Consider the following 21,873-nt stretch of genomic DNA (forward strand, 5'->3'; position numbering starts at 1 on the left):
TTTATGACAAGTTTTTTAAATTCTTGATCCAGTATGTTGTCTAGATCTGCCTTGAGCAGTTCTGTGGCTGTGACTTCCTCCTGGAGTTCTTCAGGGGAGAGTTCCTTCGTTTTGTCATTTTTGCTAGTTTTCTGTCTCTTGTCACCTTTAGAAAGCTCATTGTGCACTGTGCATCTGTTAATATTTCTCTGTTAAAGGAGGCTTATTGACTGTCCAGGGCCTGTCATTTCAGGAAATAGTCTCTTAATGGTGTCTCTCGGTTTCTCTTGCTGTGCCTGTGAGTATTTTACTTCTCTCCTCAGCGGTATGTGGGACTCGCCGTCTTGCACACTTTGGCTTGTTTCTTGGTGTAGCCTCACTCAGGTATCCTTCAGGTTCTCTTCCTTCTGGATTCCTTATTTTCTCCTTCCGCTCTTGCAGATGAGAGTAATGTCCTTCTCAGTTCGATCGATGGGGTGGACAAAGTTTACAGAGCTCCCTTCCTCTCTGCCATCTTGGCTCCTTCCTACTCATGTATTTGAGAACCGATAACTGAATATCACCATCTGCTTTTATTATTTTTGATGTAAAGTTATATTTGAAATTGTTGGGTTTTTTCCTCCTCTGTCCACGCCATGTTTTTTTTAATGTTTGCTTATTTATTTAGCTTGAGAGAGAGTACACACGCCTGCACACACAAGCAGGAGAGGGGCAGAGAGGGAAAGGAGAGAGAGAGAATCCCAAGCAGGCTCTGCACTGTCAGTACAGAACCCAACATGGGGTTTAAACTCACAAACCATAAATCATGACTTGAGCTGAAATCAAGTGTCGGACGCTTGACCCACTACGCTACCCAGGCTCCCCTGTCCACAACATACTGTGATGTGTACAACATGTTCTGTAGAGCAGGAGATATAAAGTCCTGTGTTTGTTCCTATTTCACCTTTATAGGAGGAGGATCTTAATCTATCCCTCTGATGGCCCCCAGGAACTAGAGATGAGAATTTTATGTATCTTAAATATACATTTTATAATATATCTGTCTAAATTTGGAAGCAGTCTGACCAGCTCTTTTCATGAAATATGGCAACACAAAATTACACAGGAAATAATAAATCCTTGAAGCCAGGTTGGATCAGCGTGTATCTGTGTTAGTTCCGTGTGTCTGGTTTCTGCACTGCATACAGCAGAACAATGTAAATGATCAAAGTGTGTGAAATGTCCATTCAGCCGAAGAAGTTTGGTAATCCTCTGCTCTGGAAGGTGAAAGATGTGAGTTTATATATACCTGTGGCTTTTTAAATTGTAAACCAGTTTACCAGATTCCAAGAAATTAAATACATGTTATCTTTTGAAGCTAAAAAGATAGGACAAGTAAAACATAACCGTGCACTTAGGTGTAACACTATGAAAGTCACTTTCAGAGGTGACTTGGAAGAGATACAAGTTACAGTAATGTTAGATAACAGTGCCGTAACACCGTAATTTCAGAGTGTAATTTTTAAGGAGCCGAAGCATGGTTTAAGGCACATGCTGTTATCTGGAGGATAATATCAAAGAAGCCTCCCCTGCTTCTTGTAACTGTTGATGTTGTAGCAGGATCTTGGGTTGGAATCATTCCTGTGGTCTTGGGATCTTAACAAGACCTGAAGCATTCCATAATCCATTTCAGTTTTAATATCAGCATGTGAACTAGGTCTTATGTGATGCACTTGCTGTTAAGTCTCCTATGTTTGGAGGGCTTTTAAGCTGAGATTAAAGATGATCTACAGACTTCATGTTCATTTCATTGTTCTTTTTTGGTTCTCTTATGGTGGAGAAATCACTTAACACATTAGTCAAACTAAAGCTTTCCCATTTACATGACTAATTTACTGTACAGATTAGTAAGTGTATACATGTCAACACAATGTCAATTTTTCAGTTAAGTAACAAAATAATTGTCTATAAATTGCTAAATAATAAGCCTTCCGGAATAAATAAATAAATACAATCCACAGTCCTTTGAAGCCTTGTTTTTCTTTTGTCCAAGGTTTATTAAACTGCAAGACTATTCTAGTTATGCCTCTTATGTTTTACAAGCTGAGATTTTGATAGTTTTTCCAGAAAAAAAATACCATTACCAGATGCCACCCATTCATTTCAAAATATTTTTCAAAGTTAGAGATTTTTAAAAAATTTTGTGTCATATGCATCCAAAAATATCAAGTTTATATTCACTGTAATCATTGTCCTAAAATAGCACGTATGATTATGGAGAAAGGTATATCAAAACAACTTCATTTTAACTATCAAATGGAGGAGTTATTAACATGAAGAATAGAAACAATGCATATGAATTTTTTAAAGTAATTTGAAGAAAAAAATGCAGGTAGTAAGTGAGAGCTCAATTTTAATTCTGATATGGCATAAAATTATTGAATTTCTCTGGACATACAGGTATATTATCTAAGATAATGTTGGCTGCAGTTAGAAGACAAGTCAAATTTCTTTTTTTTTAATTTTTTAAAATGTTTTATTTATTTTTGATACAGAGAGAGATAGGGCATGAGAGGGGGAGGGGCAGAGAGAGAAGGAGACACAGAACCCGAAGCAGGCTCCAGGCTCTGAGCTAGCTGTCAGCACAGAGCCTGACGCGGGGCTCGAACCCACAAACGTGAGATCTGGCCTGAGCTGAAGTCGGAGGCTTAACCGACTGAACCACCCAGGTGCCCAAGTCACATTTCTTAAAAAAATAAATTGAGTTCAGGGTTGATTAATTCAGTACCTTTGGTGTCATCAGAGGCTGACCCCCTTCTCATTTTTCTGTATTGCTCTCCTCAAAGAAATCGTTTTCTCAGCCTTCCCCAACATGGCCTTGAGCTGGCCACAGCTCTTAGCATTGCCCAAGTGTCTAGGCTTGCCAAAGGAAAAACACTTATTTGGATCATGTTTTAAAAGCAATGAAAACTTTCCTGAAAACTACCCAGAATGTTTTCTTGCACATCTCTTTGCCCGGAATTGTGATCTCTGACCTTTCAGAGACCAGTCTGCGTCTGGGAGGAAACACAGAGATGAGAGTGGTAGAGAAGCAAGTAATTACCTTTTGCAACATTGTGTCTTCATTGCCCAACACAGCCCCTGATGTGTAGTAGTTTCTCTAGTTGTTAAATTACTAAATAAATGAATATACATTTTTGGTCTGACATCCTCCAACAATTATGTGTTCTTGTGACTATGTAAGCTTACATCTTACTTTGGGGCTTTCAAGTTCCAAACCATCTCATTTTAGCCATTTTTAATAAAAAAATTCTTCTGAAATATGGCATATTCTTTTTTTGCTGTCGCTCAGGATAGGACAGTTAAACACAGAACTCTCTGGTATATCTTACTGAGATGATCAGAATCTTCTGCCCTGTCCAAAATGGTTGCCAATAGTCACTTCTGTTATTGAGCCTTCAAGATATGACTGGAACAAGTGAAGAACTGAATTTTTCATTTTATTTAATGTTAACTAATTAAAACGTAGATAGACATGTGTGGTTATTGAACCTCTCCGGTTAAACACTCCGATTTTCTGGGGAGACTTCCTGGCACCCTCATCCCTCTGGAAGAAATCCTCTCCCCAAATCCATAGACCTTGTGTTCTCTAAGGTGTTCATTTTGACTTTTGTTCAACAGAGAAAACTTTTCAGGCTTGACAATTTTGTTTTCCTGCCTTTAGCTTATTAGTAGCAGTAACCAAGAGGCACCATGCTGAGAGGAGAGGTACAGAAATGTGGGAATCAATAGAGATGAGCAAGAAGAAGTAAAAGAGGAACAGTTGCAGTTAGCATTAGGTGGGAAAATAGGAAAAAAATGAAGGTAACAACCTAATAACTGATTTAATAATGTGTAGTGAACATGTGGTTTTGTTGAGATTTATTTGTAGAGAAGATAGAGACAGATACATAGATAGATAAAAAAGTTACGAACATTTTAAAGAAATTTCATGGCAAAATCACTGATATTTCGGTTGTGGAGGGATAAACCAGTAACTTGGAAAGTGTATCCTATTCTTAATGGATGTCAAATGATAGATATATTTACTGGGTATGCATATTCATATACAAACATTACATATGTTTAAACACATTACAAACATTCTAATAATGTGTAGCTCAGTAAGATGTTTGGTCCAGTTTGATGATAGCAAAAGAATCTAGTCATTCCTTAGAGTTTTTCTTACCTAAATCAAAGATTATCAGTGTTCCTTTGTTTCCCTTCACTTTCTAAAAATATAGAAAAGTCATTTCTGTTAGAAAACTAATTACTTTTTTCCAACTGAGTCTGTAACCTACAATGTGCTAGGAAAAAAAGCAAAGGAAAATTACCCAGTTTGCTTGTTATTTCTGCATAATGGCCAAGGAGTCAATTTTTAAAAAACTGTTTAGGGTACACCTTTAGGTAATACCTGGAATTGTCATACTTTATTTAAAAAAAACATTCTGTTTCTAGTTATAACACTTTGTATCCTGTGCTTTACATGTTTATATTAAAGGAATTTAAACCAAACATGATTACAGCTTAATAAAAACTGACTTGTAAATTTAAATCGTGTATGCTAAGTGCAGATATTCAGTATCCGGTAAGAAAATAAAAGTTAAGTACTTAGCACATAGTGCTTCAGGAACTTGGAATCTGAAGCATCCATGTCTTTAAATATAAGATATTCACCGTCTTTCCCAAGGCCCGTCAAGGCTGGGGAACAGCCTGCTTGAGGATTTTTAGCACCATTCTTCTTCCCTAAATAAAAAATGTATCCAGACAACCATCATGCATTATAGTTCTAGGCTAATAGGACCTAGCCCATCTTTTCTACCACTGGCTTTGAATCCTGAACCACCACCAGGTGTCATGCTAGCATTTTAATTGCAGTTCATATACTTAATTTAATATTCTTGAGCTAGTCAGGTTTAACTGAACTAAATTTATCTCACAAAATGTGAGTATAATGGAGAATTAGCAATTTAAGGGAAAAGGCTGTGAACGTGCTCTTCTTGTGAACTGGAAAAAAACAACAGTTGACTCATGTTTATTCTCCTTTATCCAGTGCTAATCCCTTGCCTCACATTGTTGGCATCTACCCCAATGAACGCACAGTAAAGCACGCATTTGTGATCATGTGGCCTATATAGAAAAAATTTTCAAGACCTTGTTTTTAAATCAGTTCATTACACACACACACACACACACACACACACACACACACACCCCAAACCTTGAGTTTAAACTAGCTTTGATCCCCTTAAGAAATTCACAGTGTACATTGGTGAGTTCAGAGCATTAGCTTCGATAGTTTATAAAATTAAGTAAAGGTGTGAAGTCAGGCATGATGCTGCAGTTTCTGGATGCACTGTGTCCCTGTGTGGGTGGATCTTGGAGGCACCTGAGACCCGCACACCAGCCCCAGAACACCCTAGAGCAGCCTTCTGAGAAGTAGATTACATTATATTTCTTGGCCAAATTTCTAGGCTAAAAGCCTTGACTAATGTGAAGACTCACTTCTTATGTGGAACTTTGTCTAACTTAATAAAATCTAAACATACTTATTAAAATCTAAACTTTCCCAAAAGGGGGTTATGAAAGGCATTGCTGTAAGGAATACTAGTTAGTCATCAACCCCATGTGGGTACTTTGCAGAGGCCCAATCCACTTAGTCCACATGCAGTATATTTTAAAAGTTTGTTCCAGGGGTGGCTGGGTGGCTCAGTTAGTTAAGCGTCTGACTTTGGCACAGGTCATGATCTCATAGTTGGTTCGAGCCCAACTATGTGCTGACAGCTCAGAGCCTGGAGCCTGCTTTGGATTCTGTGTCTCCCTCTCTCTCTGCCCCTTCTCCACTTTTACTCTGTCTCTCTCTTTCTCAAAAATAAATAAACATTAAAAAAATATATAAATTAAAAATAAATTAAAAATTTAAAAAGGTGTTCCATAGCCTTATATAAGATAATGAAAAAGCAAATTTAAATAAATGCAGTGACTCCTGTTTGTCAAGGAGGCACTGATAAATGAGGTTAATGCATGCATAGGACACAGCAAAGCAGCATATACATGCCAATTGTTATGTTTTGATAATTCTTAGACGAAAGAGCTCTCTTAAGGATGAGAAGGATTAAAAGGCTTAAGTGAAAAAGCAAATGGTTGCCATTTGCAGCACATTTAAATTTTAGAAGTGGAAGTATTTTAAAAATATGTATACGCTCTGCATTTAAAACATGGCATTAAAAGAAATTTATATGAATTGTAAGATAAAAGATTTATGGGTTAGTGCTGAGTTTCTAATCATCCCTACTTCAAGAGTAGTATAAAGAAATGAATTCAAGTACATTTAAGGAAAATAAGAATAGTTTTCTTTACCCCACTTAGAAATGTAGATGTTTAGGTTAAACGTCATCTCAGGAGGAAAAAACACATTTTGTTCCTGGTTTTGGCACCCAGTAGCATAAGGCTACTCTTAAAATTCATAATTACCACTGTTGTAATTACATAATATTTCCAAGTAGATAAAAAGGGGGTAATTACTAAGCCTGAGTTTTGGTAGTACTATTCACAATTTTATGTCTGAAAACTCCAATTCACCTCCCTAAATATCTCTATTTAGCCAAGCCACCTGTTCCTGGAAAATTCTATTGGAATCTGATTCTTTTCTTACACAGTAAAACTTGTCTAGTGGAAATATAGAAAAACAGAAGCTTAATGAAATTTGAAATTATTAATCTGCTTCATTTGTGCTGTCTTTTTAGTAAGAGAGTGAACATGTAGCTGTTTGAAGATTAATGTTATCCTTTGGCCCTAATTGATAAGTGTGAAGATTTGTATATGTCACGTAAAATGGAGTAGATTAAAATTATAATATCGTTTCCAGAGAGACCATGCTATGCACCATGGGCAGACTTCAGGCCTTACATGCTTACCCGTTCCAGAGAAGTTTGCTCTGCTACTGTTTGTTCCTGAATTGTAAACCCACCTATGAACATTTTTGTTCCTGCAGGTCTTGGCCTGGCTGTCCTTTCCCATATCTTCTGTGCCAGGCACTCCATGTTTGCAGCTAAGCTTCTGGCTCACATGATGGCTGCCAGCTTAGGTACACAGGTAAGAGGGCCCAGGGATTTCTCACTTTCACGAGGCTCATGCTTCTTCTGTGGTCCTTGAACTGAACATATGAGCAAAATGTAATCTCAACTTAGCTGAAGTAAGCCTGTCTCATTGTGTCGCAAGGGAGGATAGAGGAGTGTGGTACCAGGAAATGACAGTATTAGGACCTGAAGAGTGTACTTTGTGAACTTTTTTCTAGAGAGAAGTAACATAATATCATCCCTTACAAGAAAATAGCTGCTTCTTATCACAAAGCATTATATTCTCAATTTATGTATGATAAACATATTACTAATATGTATATGTATTAAAATTAACATTTTATTTAATCTGAATAAAATATGCTCTGTTACAAGTTCTTTCACATGTAGCGCATTAAGATGATATGTATTTTAAAATATCTGCTAATATATTATCGACCCTTGAACATGAGGGTAATGGGCACTGACTCCCTATGCAGTCAGAAATTTGCATAGTACTCTTGCGGTTCCAAAACTTAGCTACTGATAGTGTACTGTTGACTGGAAGCTTGACAGGTAACATAAATAGTTGATTAACCTATGTTTTATATGTTGTATCTATTAAATGATGCATTCTTATGCTAAAGTAAAGCAAGCTAGAGAAAACAAAATAGTATTTTTAAAAATCATAAGGAAAAGACATTTATAATACCATACTGTATTTACTGAAAAAAAATCCACATTGTAAGTGAACCCACACAGTTCAAACCCAAACCCATGTTGTTCAAGAGTCAACTGTATTTTGTTTCATTTAATATGATAGAATACTGTTTGGTAGAACATTGTTTTCTGAAAAATTACTCAGATGTCTATTGCAGAAGATAGAACATGAAAAACGTGTTGGCATCCATAAGCATGGAGTCTAAAGCATAGTTTAAAACACAGAAAACAGATCAAAAGATGAAATTAGATGCCTTTCTGGTCTATGAGGTACTCACAGTCTAGAATATATGTAGATGTATAGATAAGTATAAATATGGACAATTTGCAAAGTACTCTGTGAATGTAGTTGATGACTTAATTTATTTTTCTGTGAAGGTCCAGGAAATCTTCATATAGGAGGTGATATTTGTGTTTGGACTTGAATAAGAAGTTCATGCAAGTTTGTTGATAAGGGGAAAGATGGGCACAGATGTTTGTATAAGCAAAGAGAAAAAACATAATCGTATCTACTTGAAACCTATAATTACAAATCCAGACAGTAGGAAGACATTATACAGTATTATTATTGAGAGAACTTTGTATTTATTTTACAAAGTTAAACTTCCCCTTTTCTAGGTAGTTGGGCCCCTTCTGGAGTGCAAAAAGCACTGTTTCTTGATTGGGTGCTGCTGGTTATATGCATATGTTCAAGTTATGTAAATTTACTGTGCTGTATACTTAGGATTTGCATACTGTCTTTCAGAGTGCTAAAGACATTTTATTGAACTCTAACAGAAGTTTTTAAAATAATACTAGTGAAGGAGCTGAAATTTAAGTTGGAAAATCATCTGAGATATTGGACTCCTGTTGCCCTTTTTTTTGGTCTCAGGAGTGAAAATGGCATGTGTAAATTTCATTACTTTATTTTGGGGGGAACAGTTAAGTGCTGGATTCTAAGCAGAGAATTCCAGATTGTGTTTTTAAAGTACCTATGAGCTTTGGGAGGTAACAGCTGTTACCAAAGGGGGGCTTACATTGAATTTGACAAGGCTATTTATATTGCCTTGGTAACCTATCTTAGCTGTCTGATCTTGCCTTTGCTTCTTGTATGTAAGATCTTAGAAAACCCGCCTTCCATAATTAGAGTTTACTTGGCTGCATTTACCACCCACTCTGGTGATTTTTTGGCAGCAGAATTTGTACAAGTCTTAATTATAGCACTGTAGAATTACAGACAACTCTTCAGTGTCCTAGCAGACAAATTTGCTCATGTCTGGGGATGTGGAAGAAGGACCCAGGATTTATATGTTGGGACATTGCCTTTTGATTCACATTGTACTTAACATTAATTTTAGAGAAGACGGTTAGTCAAATTCATCTTTTTTGTTTTATTTTTGGAATAGATGAAGCATTGTGGCATGAAATATTCTATACTGTGGAGCTTGTAACATAAAATATCTAAAAAACCATTTCCGTGGTTTGTAGGAAGAACTGGTATATTACCGATAAAGTACTGTTGCCTCAAAATGGTTTAGCTACTTTGATTTTTTTTAAATACTGTTAAAATTTTTTAATGTTTATTTATTTTTGAGATAGATACAGCATGAGCAGGGGAGAGAGAGAGAGAGTGAGATACAGAATCTGAAGCAGGCTCCAGGTTTCAGGCGGGCAGCACAGAGTCCAACACGGGGCTCGAACTCACAAACCGTGAGATCATTATCTGAGCCAAAGTCAGACACCCAACCAACTGGGCCACCCAGGCGCCCCATAAATACCCTGTAAATTAAAGAGAATAGTTGTGTCCCTGAAAATCTTTCAGCAAAGGCTTTTTAAAGTCTCAGACTCTCCAAAAAAAGAAATGAAGCTGACTACAGGAGCTTGGGCCGCTCTTTCTGAATTTTAAAATCATGTTGATACTCCAGTTATGGAATCTTCCCAGTGGTGGGGGTATTCCATTTCCAACCTCAGATCTCTCATTTGGAGTCCTCCATCAACATTATGTTGACATCCTTAAAGTGTGAGTTTTCTCTTGAGAAGTCTTCAAAAATACACTTTTGGCCGTCATTCTTTGGCTAAGAGAATGAAACTTTCCTTGCTGGACTCAAGTATTTGAGTTGCAAATACTCACACACAGGTCAGCCAAAAGCATTCAGTCTCAAATCTTTATTGCTTACCTAGAACGAGATTTAATTGTCTTTGTGGGAAAGGTAAGAATGGAAATGTGATCATCTTTGACTTGCTTTTGTCATTGTGCGTCAGTCAGTGAGCAAGTTAGCAGTCAAGAAAATGTGCTCGTCTCCTTACTACTAGAAATATATATAAAATATATACATTTAAATTATTTATATCCACAATTATAAAATATTTTATATGTAATCCATAAATGAAGGAAGACAAGAATCCAAACATTATTCCTGTTGTAAAAGTCAAAGATTCTGCTTTTTCACTGTTTATCATTCTAGTGTCTTTGAGAATCATTGACTATAAACTACCAGCAGGTGGCAGTAGAAGTTCTTTTTTTTGTTGTGTTTTCATGGTTTCAATCTCTAGCAAAAATGGAGTTCAACAGAAAACTTGAGAGATGTTTTTACAGCACTTCTTGACTGGGCTAGAGAGTATTCTTCTGTAATAGTAAATGTTCATTTGTGGCTTCTTACCATTGTTTTATTTCTTTTGTTCAGAATTATACTAAATAAAAGTGTAGGACACCTTAAGAAGGCTTGTACATCACTAGCTTAGAATATCTTGCTGTCATTTATCACTTATAATTAAATTTGGGGACAGAATATTGTTTTCCTCTTTATACTTCCGCTGTGGAAGTTTTAATAAGTGCGTTAATTATATAGAAATATCTGTTCATTGAAATGTCGCAGGTAGAAGTTTTGAGACAGGATCTCTCTTTTCAGTGTTGTTTATTTAAAAAATAATATGTGTTTCTCTTCAGTGCCAAGTTGATGTGTCTCATTTACCTAAAAGAAAATTATTAAATGGCAAGAAATTGTGAGACCATTAATTTCAAGTATAGTGTGAAAAACAGCAAACAAATTTTCATGGTATTGGGTGATATTTCTCGGAAAAACATCTAATTATATCTTTGGCATTTTTATCTTAGAATCACATTGCCAATCCTTGTGTGCCCTGATAAGGCTGGTAAACAACCAGGACAAAGGACAAGTTTGTAGTTCAGTGTTCTGAGTTCTGGGGGTTCTGTCAGGAAAAGCAATTCTCCAAATCTAAAAAAAGAACAGAAGTTTTCTCATAGAAAACATGATAAGATAGAACTTCATTTACTCTCTGGTTGTTAAACTTAACAAAGGGAACTATTTGGGGTTTTTTCCCTCTGTTTTTTGTTTATTTACATGGCTTAAGCACATATTTTTAAACTGAAGAGTAAATTTGTCTGTAAGAAAATGTATGAAAAATGATTAAATTTATCAGCCAGTCTGTATATTATCTGACTTCAGATGACACTAAGTATCTGAGAATTTTGAATACTTAAATTAGGTTTTTGGTGGCCATTGGACGTGCAGGAGTTTTACCACATAGGCCTTCTCCTCAGTAAAGGACAAGGGAATTGCCTTAAAATCCAGTTGCTTGTTGTCTGGCACGTAGCTGAAGATGGCTGTCAGTATTTGTCCAGTTTTCTAATTCTGTGACATCTGGGGTGTCATCTTGCAGTGTCATTTATTTCCCAGGTAGAATGCTACACAGATACTCCTGCCAACAGGTTCTGCTTTAATGCTAAAATATGTTCTTTTAGTTTGAATACCTAGCATTTTTGGGACCCTAAGAATCATTGACTACATTGTGAAGGAACCCACAAGCCATGTATAAACTCTCAAATACTGGTTCCTTCTGGCAACTCCTGGGCCCGGTTTCCCCCCTTACGGCTTCCCTGTGTTGTAGAGACTGCCAGCTCAGGAAAGCCTTTGTGTGTGCCGAGTCTGAAAGCGTGTGTCTAAAAAGTGTATTTGTATCAATTAAAGCAGAATGGGACAAGTTGTAAAGTGTCAACTAATCAGAACATAGTTTTCTTTAGTTGGAATTTTTGGTTAATCAGTTTTTCACCAGAGTATCCTGTATTTTTTCTGCTTTGTTACTAACAAGCTAACAAACAAACCAGTATTTAAGAATTGAAGTCCAAGGATCAAAATTGGGTCTTGCTTTGAGGATTGGGAACTTGAGAAACACAGGGTCATTATCCAGTAGAACATTTGTGATATGTTAGTGTATATGTAAGTAGATCAGAAACATGTTTCTTAAGCTTCATTGTGGGCCTCTTATTTAAATTCAGATCCTGAACCACTAAGCCTGGAGTGGGCTTCTGGATGGGGCTTGTTAGATTAGGGTGACCACATGATGACCCAAGTGCGTCTCTAGTTGCTGCTGTTGGGGCCTCTGCTGCTGTTGCTGTTATTATCGTTATTAGTACCAAACCCACGCTTCCAACCTGTCTTCCTTACTATGGAAAATTATTTAATTAAATTTTTACTTTCATTCAAAGTGTCATTGCCTTTGAAACTATTTAAAAATGCTTGCCTTTCCTTCTGGAAGGAAAGACCACTGCTGCTTTTTTCTTATTATATCCTCCCTCCAACGCCAACCTTAAGTACCCAAAGGAAAGGTACTTAGACAAGCAAACTAATGTCTGACTCAGAATACAGACTACACTTTTATTTTGGTCCTTCTCATAGCATTTCATGCTTAGCAGAACTTCTCAGTGTTGTTTTTGGACATAAAATAAACCACTAGGAAGAAAGTGTAGCTAGCCCCTCCCCGATTCTTTCTTTCCTCTAAAGAGCTTGAGTGTGCCCCTACTTAAATGGTATTAAGTATGTAAGGTTTCTGTTTTTATTTTTTATACAAAAAATTCTGTATTCACTTATGCCTTTTCTTCATGTAGAGATTAAACTGAACATGAATAAAGAACATTCTGTACAAAGATATGAATACATATTTATGTTGAATTTATTATTCTAGTTGAGCATTAATTCAGGTGTAATCCTCAATATGGCCAAAGTCTTAGCACATTCATGACTGAATGCCCATTCCATTGTGTAGTAGTGAAATTAAAACAAAAAATTTGAGTAAACTCTACTTATCCCAAGTGAGGATCATCATTCATCTATAAAATCAACCACCTACCACATGCACAGTTTTGAGATTGTGTCATGGGAAATTCCAAGCAAGACATGCACACATGAAGTATGTAAATAATAATCTAAAATCACAGCCTCATTGTAAGAAGTATGTATGTATGTATGTACAGAGGTGTCTCCCTCTCTGGCCTACCACGCAGTACTCCCTAAGCTCTTGACAGGGGCCTCAGCTTGAAAGTCTTCATGCAGCAGACACACTCGGCCTGGTTGTTGAAGGACGTATGAGATGTGAAGACTTAGATCGTGGCTCATTCTAGGAATGGAAAAGAGCAACAATAAAGGCATGGAGGTTATAGTGGACCTGAGGTATTCCGCTTCCTCCATGTGTAGGAAGAAATAAATACACTGACTGCAGGTGAGGCACTTTCATATTGTCCGAGAACCATGGGGAGTCACCCGTGGAGTTAGTCCAGAAAGGTACAGTATGAAAGGGGTGTTTTTAAGGATTAATCTGGCATTTGGGGATTAAATGGAAAATGAATTAAAGCAGATGAGAGGATGGAATTAGGGATTGGTTTAGAGAAGCTGGGTAGGGCGCTTTTACTATTATCTGGTTATGATGGGGTGTGAGCTTGGACAATGGGAGAGGTAATGAGACTCCCAAGGAAGAAATAAGAACTACTAAAAACACCCTGTTTTGCTTTATGAAAGCTTTGGAATTTTACTTCTCTCTTTACAATCAATAAAAAGACCACATTACAAATTTTATTTTACTTAATAAATGCTAATATAATACTTACTAAGTATTATATGAGGTAAGGGTTATAATATAGGTAAGGTACAAATATTACCCCTGTTACAGACAAAGCAAAAAGAACAGAAGCTACTTGCCCTCGGTCACATAGTGGTAAGTGACAGAACCAGGAATTGAGCACCAGCAGCCAGGCTCCCTTCCTTGCCTTTAACCACTGTGCATCCTGCCTCATAAATCAGGAATTAATGAGATTTACTCTGTCACCAAAGGATGTAGATGGTTTTAAGGTGCCTTTGAACCTGGTGGTTTCATGTGACTTAAATAGAAAAAGGCTAAAAGGTTTAGTAGATGGGATACATGCAGTTTGCAGCCTTTGGAATTTAAAGTTTTTATAGCACAGTTGAACTAGTGGTTTAGATGTGACCTATATAAACAGGGACTGTTGACACTGTGAAATAGGTCCTTTGACACAGGTTGTGTACCTGTGATTATAGAATACACACAGCTCATGTCATTAAGGGCTTGCCTTTCTGGCACCGACGGAAGTGATTCACATGTATTGCCTTTTTGTGGTGACACCAGATGAGCTGGGAACTGCCGTCATTCTTACTTTACAGATGGAAAAATGGGACTGAGTTCTGTTACCTGTCTTAACCGTCATTGGTAGAATGTGGCAGCTGGAAGAAAGATTCCAACTCAAGGCAGTCTGGCTCCAAAACCCATGTGTTTAAAACACTGTGCCATGTGGAAGGAGAAGGATCATTAGGAGCGGATAATTAAAGCACAGTTAAAGATTCTGAAGCCAAGGAAGGGAAAAGGTTTCAAATGGAAGGACTGAGCGTCAGTGGGAGATTAGTCCTCAAATTTGGCAAGAACAAGGTCACTGGAAACTTGGAGAGAGAGGATGAAAATGAGACGTAAAAAGTTAGCGAAGAAAGGGGTAGGGAAGAAATGGGTGAGGCTGATTGATAGCTGAGAGAAGGTTGGCAGAGAAGGAAGCGGGCGCTCGGCCCAGGCAGGGCAGCGACTCGGGTGCCTCTGATCATAAGAAGCGCGCTGAAGGCAAGGGGCTTTCAGCTACCACCAGCCGAAGGGATAGGGTCCCCCTTTCTCACCTGACCTCTGCATAGGTGTTTTCCTCCTTTGAAAGAGAACTTTGAAAAGTAATAATAGTTTATTTATTTCGAGAGACAGAGGGAGAACATGTGCACTGGGGAGGAGCAGAGAGATAGGGAGAATGAGAGTGAATCCCAAGCAGGCTCTGCCCTGCTAGCATGGAGCCCAATGTGGGGCTTGAACTCACAAATCATGAGATCCTGACTTGAGCTGAAACCAAGATCGGACACTTAACTGACTGAACCACCTAGGGACCCCTGAGAGAGAGCTTTTTATAGACAACCGATGAAAGGGTAGTAAAAATTAGTACATTTCTCTTTGGACTGGTTTTTATTTATATTTTTTTATTGCTTTGAAATGTTTTATGCCTAAGGCAAGTGTCACCCTGCTGGGAGATGAGGGCTATAGTTTGAGCTCCCCCTCCCCTATTTCCTGAATCCAAACATCTTTGATGACGTTATATTTTTTGTATTATTACTGAATTTCATGTGAATCTGCAATCAGTTATGAAGTGAATTTGTAACTAGTGATTATCAAATAGTTTTATAATCTTTTCTGCAACCATATTAACATTATGTTATTCACAAGTATCTGCTTTGAGGAATTAAAATGATATTGGTATTCAGATGGAGTGAAACTTGAGTATCAATCCAAGTATTGAATTTCAGAAGAAGTTATATATTTTATTTTTGCTTTCTTCTTGAGTACACATTTTCTTTATGCATCAAAGTTTTCATTCTTAAATATTTTAATAATAAAATCCAGCCTTTTTTCAGCATGCTTTCAAAATTCAGCTCAACCATAGACTGTTCTCACTAAATTGAAAATAAATGGATGCCAAAGATACAAAAATAGTATCATGGTCACACTACTGGGAAATTCAAACTTTCCCAAGTGCTGAAGTAGCAAAACAACAGAAAGAGTGAGTAATATTCTGAATGAGGCTACAGTGACATTGTCATGTTTGCAACATGGCTTTTGTTACTAGGAAAATTTGTGAGGCAAATCCAGAATTTACCAGAAAAGACCAGTTTGGAATCTTCTGTTATTGCCTCAGAAACATAAACTATCCTTGACTTTTTAAAAGACTTCTTTTGATGTCCCTAACTAGGGAAAATTGGCATCTGAGAAAAATTGTTTTTATGAATATTTAATGATAGCTCTAAAGAACTTTAACTAAACAGAGTAGGGGGGGAAGAGTTGCAGTTTTGGAATTAGAAGCACAAAAGGAGTAATACCCTGAGCTGGATCAGAACAGTCTTTGGAAAAATAAGAATACGTGCCTTGCAGAGTTGTTAAGAAGATAACAGATCATGTTCAACAAGCTTGAAACACAAGGCCCGAGAGCAAGGGAGCAGACGAGGTGAGGACGGTCCCCGCTGCTCACTGCGGGGCAGAGCCCTTTGCTTCCTCTCTGAGTCAGCGCTCAGCCCTGTTTTCTATTCTTGCGGTTTTCTGAAGTCAACCACAAGAGAGGTGACAATTTTTTTCAGTCCCACCCTTTTAAAGTAGTTCTCTCTGTCTTGCCTGCTGCCACACTTCTCACTGTACTGTCGCAGAGAGGCTTGGCTGTTGGTCCACATTATCTGTATGCACTATATTAATTTTGCTTTGTTTATGTTTTTTATTGTTTTATTTTTATTATTATTTTTTAAATTTACTTTTGAGAGACAGAGAGAGAGAGAGAGCACGAGCAGGGGAGGGTCATAGAGAGAGGGAGACACAGAACTAGAAGCAGGCTCCAGGCTCTGAGCTAGCTGTCAGCACAGAGCCCGACGCGGGGCTCGAACCCACGAACTGTAGATCATGACCGGAGCCGAAGTCGGACGCTTAACCCACTGAGCCACCCAGGCGCCCTTGTGTATGTTTTTTAAATGAGATTCTCACCCCCAATCTTGAGTGTTTTCTAAGTGCTTGTCTTTTTTGCTTGTGTTGAGTCGTTGAAACCTTAAGAAATGGAGCAGAAGTATATATGTCATATATATATACATATATATGTATATGTTTTTTTATGTAGATATTACATACATTAAAAAAATTTTTTTAGTGTTTATTTTTGAGAGAGGGTGTGAGTGGGGGAGGGACAGAAAGAGAGAGGAGATACAGAGTCTGAAGCAGGTTCCAGGTTTGATGTGGGGCTCGAAACCACGAACCACAGGATTGTGACCTGAGCCGAAGTCGGACGCTTAACTGACTGAGCCGCCCAGGTGCTCTAAACTTATATAGATTTAAATAGGCATCTGTGGGTCTTTAAAAAAAATATATATGCCTTTATATATAAAAATATGAAATACATATATTTACATATTAGCGTATATAATGTGAGCTTGTGCATGTGTATTTGTATACATTTGAAATTTGAAATAGGCTCTTATTTAAAAAACACAGAAAGACTATGTAATGAAACCATTGGTACTGCTGAGGACTACGTACTACAAACACTGATACGCATTAATTCTGTGTAATCCTTACAACACCATGCGGTAGCCAGTATTACTTTTATTACCTCTGCATTGCACACAAGAAATAGGAGACCCCAAAAGGTCACGTTATTTGTCCCCTGCTCCCCAAGTCCCACATCAAGTAGGTGTGTCATCTCCAAAGCTTGCTCTCCATCTCCACCCCTCTGGGAAGGACACCAGAGAAGTCCTCGATGGTGCCTTCTTCCTCCACTGCCATGGAACATAATAGTAGTGTGTCTTGGAGACGTTTTTTTAAAAACAGCTTTATTTAGACACAATTCATATACTGTCCATTTCCCCCATTTAAAGTCTACAGTTCACTGACTTCTGGTATATATGCCACATCATGCACCCAGCACCACAATCAATTTTATTTATTTTTTTCTAGCTTTACTGAGGTATAGCTAACATTTACTAGTATACTAATCATTTTAGTGGGCCTCTCTTCAGTCTCATTTCTAGCTGTCAAGCATCTTGCTTTCCTTTTGTAAATCTTTTCAATGATTGGCCCTTACAGAATTTGTTTTTGAATTTACAAATACATCTATAAGCCATAGAAAGCTGTGTCATTGAGTTTGGGCTGCTTGCTCTACCAACAGAATATCTTCTATTTAGTTGCCTATCTGCCTATCTGACCTTTAAGTTCCTGAACAAAGAAACTTTTTTTGTGTCATATGCTATGCCAAATGGTAAACAAGAGGGCCACAATAACTCTAGTTAAAAAAGTAAAGCAGCCTTTCCTATTGGCTTAGGAGCTGTATGGGACCTAGAACCACCTTTCTAGCAAAGCCCCATTTGGATCCAATCTCGCAGGAGCATGTGTGCTCTGGGGTCAGCCAGGGATGGGGGGAACTTGGTTTCAGGCACTGTGTTTTGGTTATAAGGGTGAATGTTATTGCTAAAGTGAAACACTGACATGCTGTGTTATCAACAAGCAAGTGTATTTCGCGACATATCATTGGCAGAAGACACCACGGACATGTGATCTTCTAGGGTTAGGTGTGGAGACTGAGAAATTCCATAGTAACCCCAGGCCTCACCTCTGAGCCCCACTCCTCTCCAGCTTACCTCCCACACCTTCAGGAATACAGAAGTCAAAGTGTGACACTCTCATATTCTTATTTTTTTAATTTTAAAACTTTTTCGGTGTGGATTTCCCTTTTCAACAATATGCTTAGAGTGAACTGTGTTTGGGAATTAAGTGTATTTCATCTCGCCGTTTCCAGAGTTTGTTCCAGGTGTTGTCATATTCCTGTAAGCCGTCCCTCTGCTGCTGTAGCCTCCAGATTGTTTCCAGTGGTTTCACTCTGGCCCTGGTCTTTATAATCTGTTCTCTCCTCAGGAGCCAGAGTATTTCTTTCAAAGTCTCAATCAACCCAAGTCATTCTTCCATCCGAAATCCTTCAGTGACTTCCTGTTGCTCATAAATAGAGGAACTTTTGACCTTTGCCCAGCAACCCCTTGAGGATCACTCCAGCTTACTCTGATCTCACCTCTTCATGTCTTGACCCGTTCACCCGGCACCAGAAACAGTGGGCACTTCTCACTTCCTTAAACATGTCACCTCCTCTTTGCCTTGGGTTCTGGTTCCACTTAATCCCCATGCTTGGAACGTTCTGCACCTAAGTTTGCTTATTCATATGTATGTATTTTTTATGTTTTAAAAAGTTTTTATTTCTTTATTTTGAGAGAGAGTGAGACCATACGTGGGAGAGGAACAGACAGAGAAGTAGAGAATCCCAAGCAGGAGCCATGCTGTCAGAACAGAGCCCGATTTGAGGCTCAAGCTCATGAATGGTGAGATCCTGATCTGAGTGGAAATCAAGGGTCAGACACTGAACCAACTGAGCCACCTAGGTGCACCTGCTTATTCATGTATTTATTCATCTATCCACCTTTCCTTCATGCTCGGCTCATATGTTATCGCCTCAGAACGGCTCCCTGAGTGGCCCGGCTGCCCACAGTGTCACATCACTGTTATGTTTACTTTATATTCTAAATCAGTATCTGGATTCTCTCTTGTCTATTGATTATTTTCTGTCCTTTCCTCATTTCCTGCTTCTCATCTAGAATATAAAGTCCATTCGATCAGGAATTGCCTGTCTTGTTCATTGCTGTTCCCAGCACCCATAAAAAGCTTTTTGGCACATACAAGATTTCCAATAAAAACTAGTTAAAATAATGAGGAAAACAATCAAGTGAAAGGAAATTTTAGGCTTGCTTCTGAGAAAAACATTCTTCTACATTTTAAAATGAAGTTATCACCACTTTTTTAATGAAAATAAGCTTAATTCCTTGAAGAAAAATTGGAATTAAAAAGATTATTTATATTACTAAAAAATTGTAATGTTGTAGTGGTCTACTACTTACAGATAAAATGCATTATAATTTAAATGAACTCAACTCAGAATTATATTTTCTTCTAGAAAAATAGTTATAAAAAGAGTTAAGATCCCAAGCCAGCCACCAAAACCTGTTCAACTCTTCATCCAGCTCTTATGGATCCTAATTGTCCTTTTTTTTTCTTTATGTTAAAACACATGTTGATTTCTGATCGGGAGTTTCAGTTAACCTTGCTACTCCCACAGCCTGTCCTTGTTTCAGAAGCCCAAAGAAGCAGACCAGAAAGGCCCAGGACTGGCAGGGGGTGGGGGCAGGTGAAATGGAGTTAGAAGTCAGAGGCAGACGTCTGGAAACCTGCTTCCTGATTTCAGAGAGATGCTTCTTTGAATAACTTGTATGTCGGATGTGAAGTTTTTGTATCCTGTGGACAATAGTATGAGGACAGGCATTTGGCTCTTAAAGCAGCTTTATTCTTCTTGAGAAGACAAAGTTAGAGGCGAAAGAACAACTAACTTTTGGAGTATCCAGAAGAGTTTTCTTATATAAGATCTTTCTGTACTCCATAAGAATAATATTTGTGAGGGGCACCTGGGCGGCTCAGTCAGTTAAGTGTCCAACTCTTGATTTTGACTTAGATCTCACGATCATGAGATGGAGCCCTGCATTGAGCATGGAGGGATTCTCTCTCTCCCTCGCCCCCCTCAGAAAAATAATCAAGAATAACATTTTGTGTTAGATTGAGTCTAGATATTCGGGATAGATAACTAACTATAATAGCTACTTCTAATAAATAATTAACTTATAAATGTCTATAGTGCCAAAGTAGGCAGTATGAACCATTAAAATAAGGATCTAAGTAACAAGGTTGTCATATTGATAGTATGTTGGAACCAGGGCTGATATGAAATATCCCAACATACTGTAATATGTCTAGACATAATGAACAATCCTGCCATGGGTACGTCATGCTTATAATTATGATGAAACCACTGATCATTTCTGAGCTTATTATATTGGTTACCACACCCCCAAAACCCTTTACCATGCAAGTGGCTGAAAGCATTCATTAAAATGTTTGCTATTTTAAAAACAAGTGAGTTGATGAGATATAACAATCATAAAACTGTGTTTCCTCTTCCAAATATATTTTTAAAAATTGAAGTCTTTGCATTTAAGAACATGGTTTTATAATTTGGAGATCTTTAGATTAAAAGGTGAATGTGTTAATTTTTTTTGGCTTTCTTGAATCTGTAGAGAAATGCTTGATAAATTTTGTCTTAGTAGGGCAATATAAGCATTTTAAATTCTATAAATAGAGGCATGTAGGTGTTGCTTACACTCTGTCTTCACTCCACAGAGGTCCAAAAGCCAGAGGAGTCTAAGAGATTAGCCTTAAAAGGCCAGAAGAGCTGGATTGCCACTATTTTCACTCAGGTCATGGTCATCATTACTATTAAGTTAGTAGGTACTTGAGACCCATAAAAAATGGCCTGTTTTATACAAACAGTCCATACTTGAACAACCTTCCGTTGTAAGTTAGGGATTGGTTTTTTGACAGTGTTTGTCAGGGTTAATTATTGAAGACTCTTGTGTGAATGTAGAAAAGTCACATGAGGGCAAGCAAGCCCTGTCTGCCTCTTCCTGTCTGAGTCTTAATCAGAGCAGCAGGAAAATCTGTCTATTCTCTAGTAACCAAAAAAGAAGAGGATCTTTTTAAATTTATCTTTAAATTTATACAACAGCTATTCATTTTTCCCATTCTGCAAATACTTAGTGTTATGTGTAATATATCAAGCTTTTTGCTAGGAACTACAGACATAAAGATAAATAAGATACACTTTAGATCCTCAAGCAATTTATAGTCTACTAGGAAGGGAATAAACATGTAAATAAGTGAATGCAATAGAGTGTAATAGGCAAATGATGACAGCCTGCACAGCATATGGTGGGATGAAGAAAAGAAGGAAAAGGGGAATTAATAATTGTATCCAAGGGGTGAGGGGTGTGATCAGGAAAATCTTTAGAGAGATGAGAATGCGTAAGCTGTCTTACAAGGAATCGTCACCAGGTGGAATCTACACATAATTAAAATACAGACATTAGTAAAGGCAGAGGAATGGGCTGTGTCTGGCAGGATTATGATGCAAAAGGGATTGCTCTAACTGGATTATATTCTGTTTATTCTGCAAGGCTTCAGGGATGGTTCAAGTTGAGGGCTGCTAGGGAGGTACAGAGAATTATTTCTGTGACAGACTTGGAAGAGATGGAGAGTAGTCTCCAGGCCTGAGCAGAGCTGATATTTGAGGACGTAACAAGAAATGAGCATTTCTTACAGGTTTTTC

The 21,873-nt window shown here is 37.8% G+C and overlaps 1 protein-coding gene across 1 annotated transcript in view; it reads left to right on the plus strand.

Annotated features, from left to right (window-relative positions):
* ADGRV1 (adhesion G protein-coupled receptor V1) overlaps nt 1–21,873 on the plus strand; it is a 506,381-nt gene that overhangs the window by 216,242 nt on the left and 268,266 nt on the right. The window contains exon 83 of the mRNA XM_029942597.1: nt 6,992–7,092. Within this exon, the coding sequence (XP_029798457.1) occupies nt 6,992–7,092 (101 nt within the window). The remainder of the gene's footprint in view (nt 1–6,991; nt 7,093–21,873) is intronic.

Source organism: Suricata suricatta, chromosome 6 (genome assembly GCF_006229205.1).
Source record: "Suricata suricatta isolate VVHF042 chromosome 6, meerkat_22Aug2017_6uvM2_HiC, whole genome shotgun sequence".
NCBI classification, from domain to species: Eukaryota; Metazoa; Chordata; class Mammalia; order Carnivora; family Herpestidae; genus Suricata; species Suricata suricatta.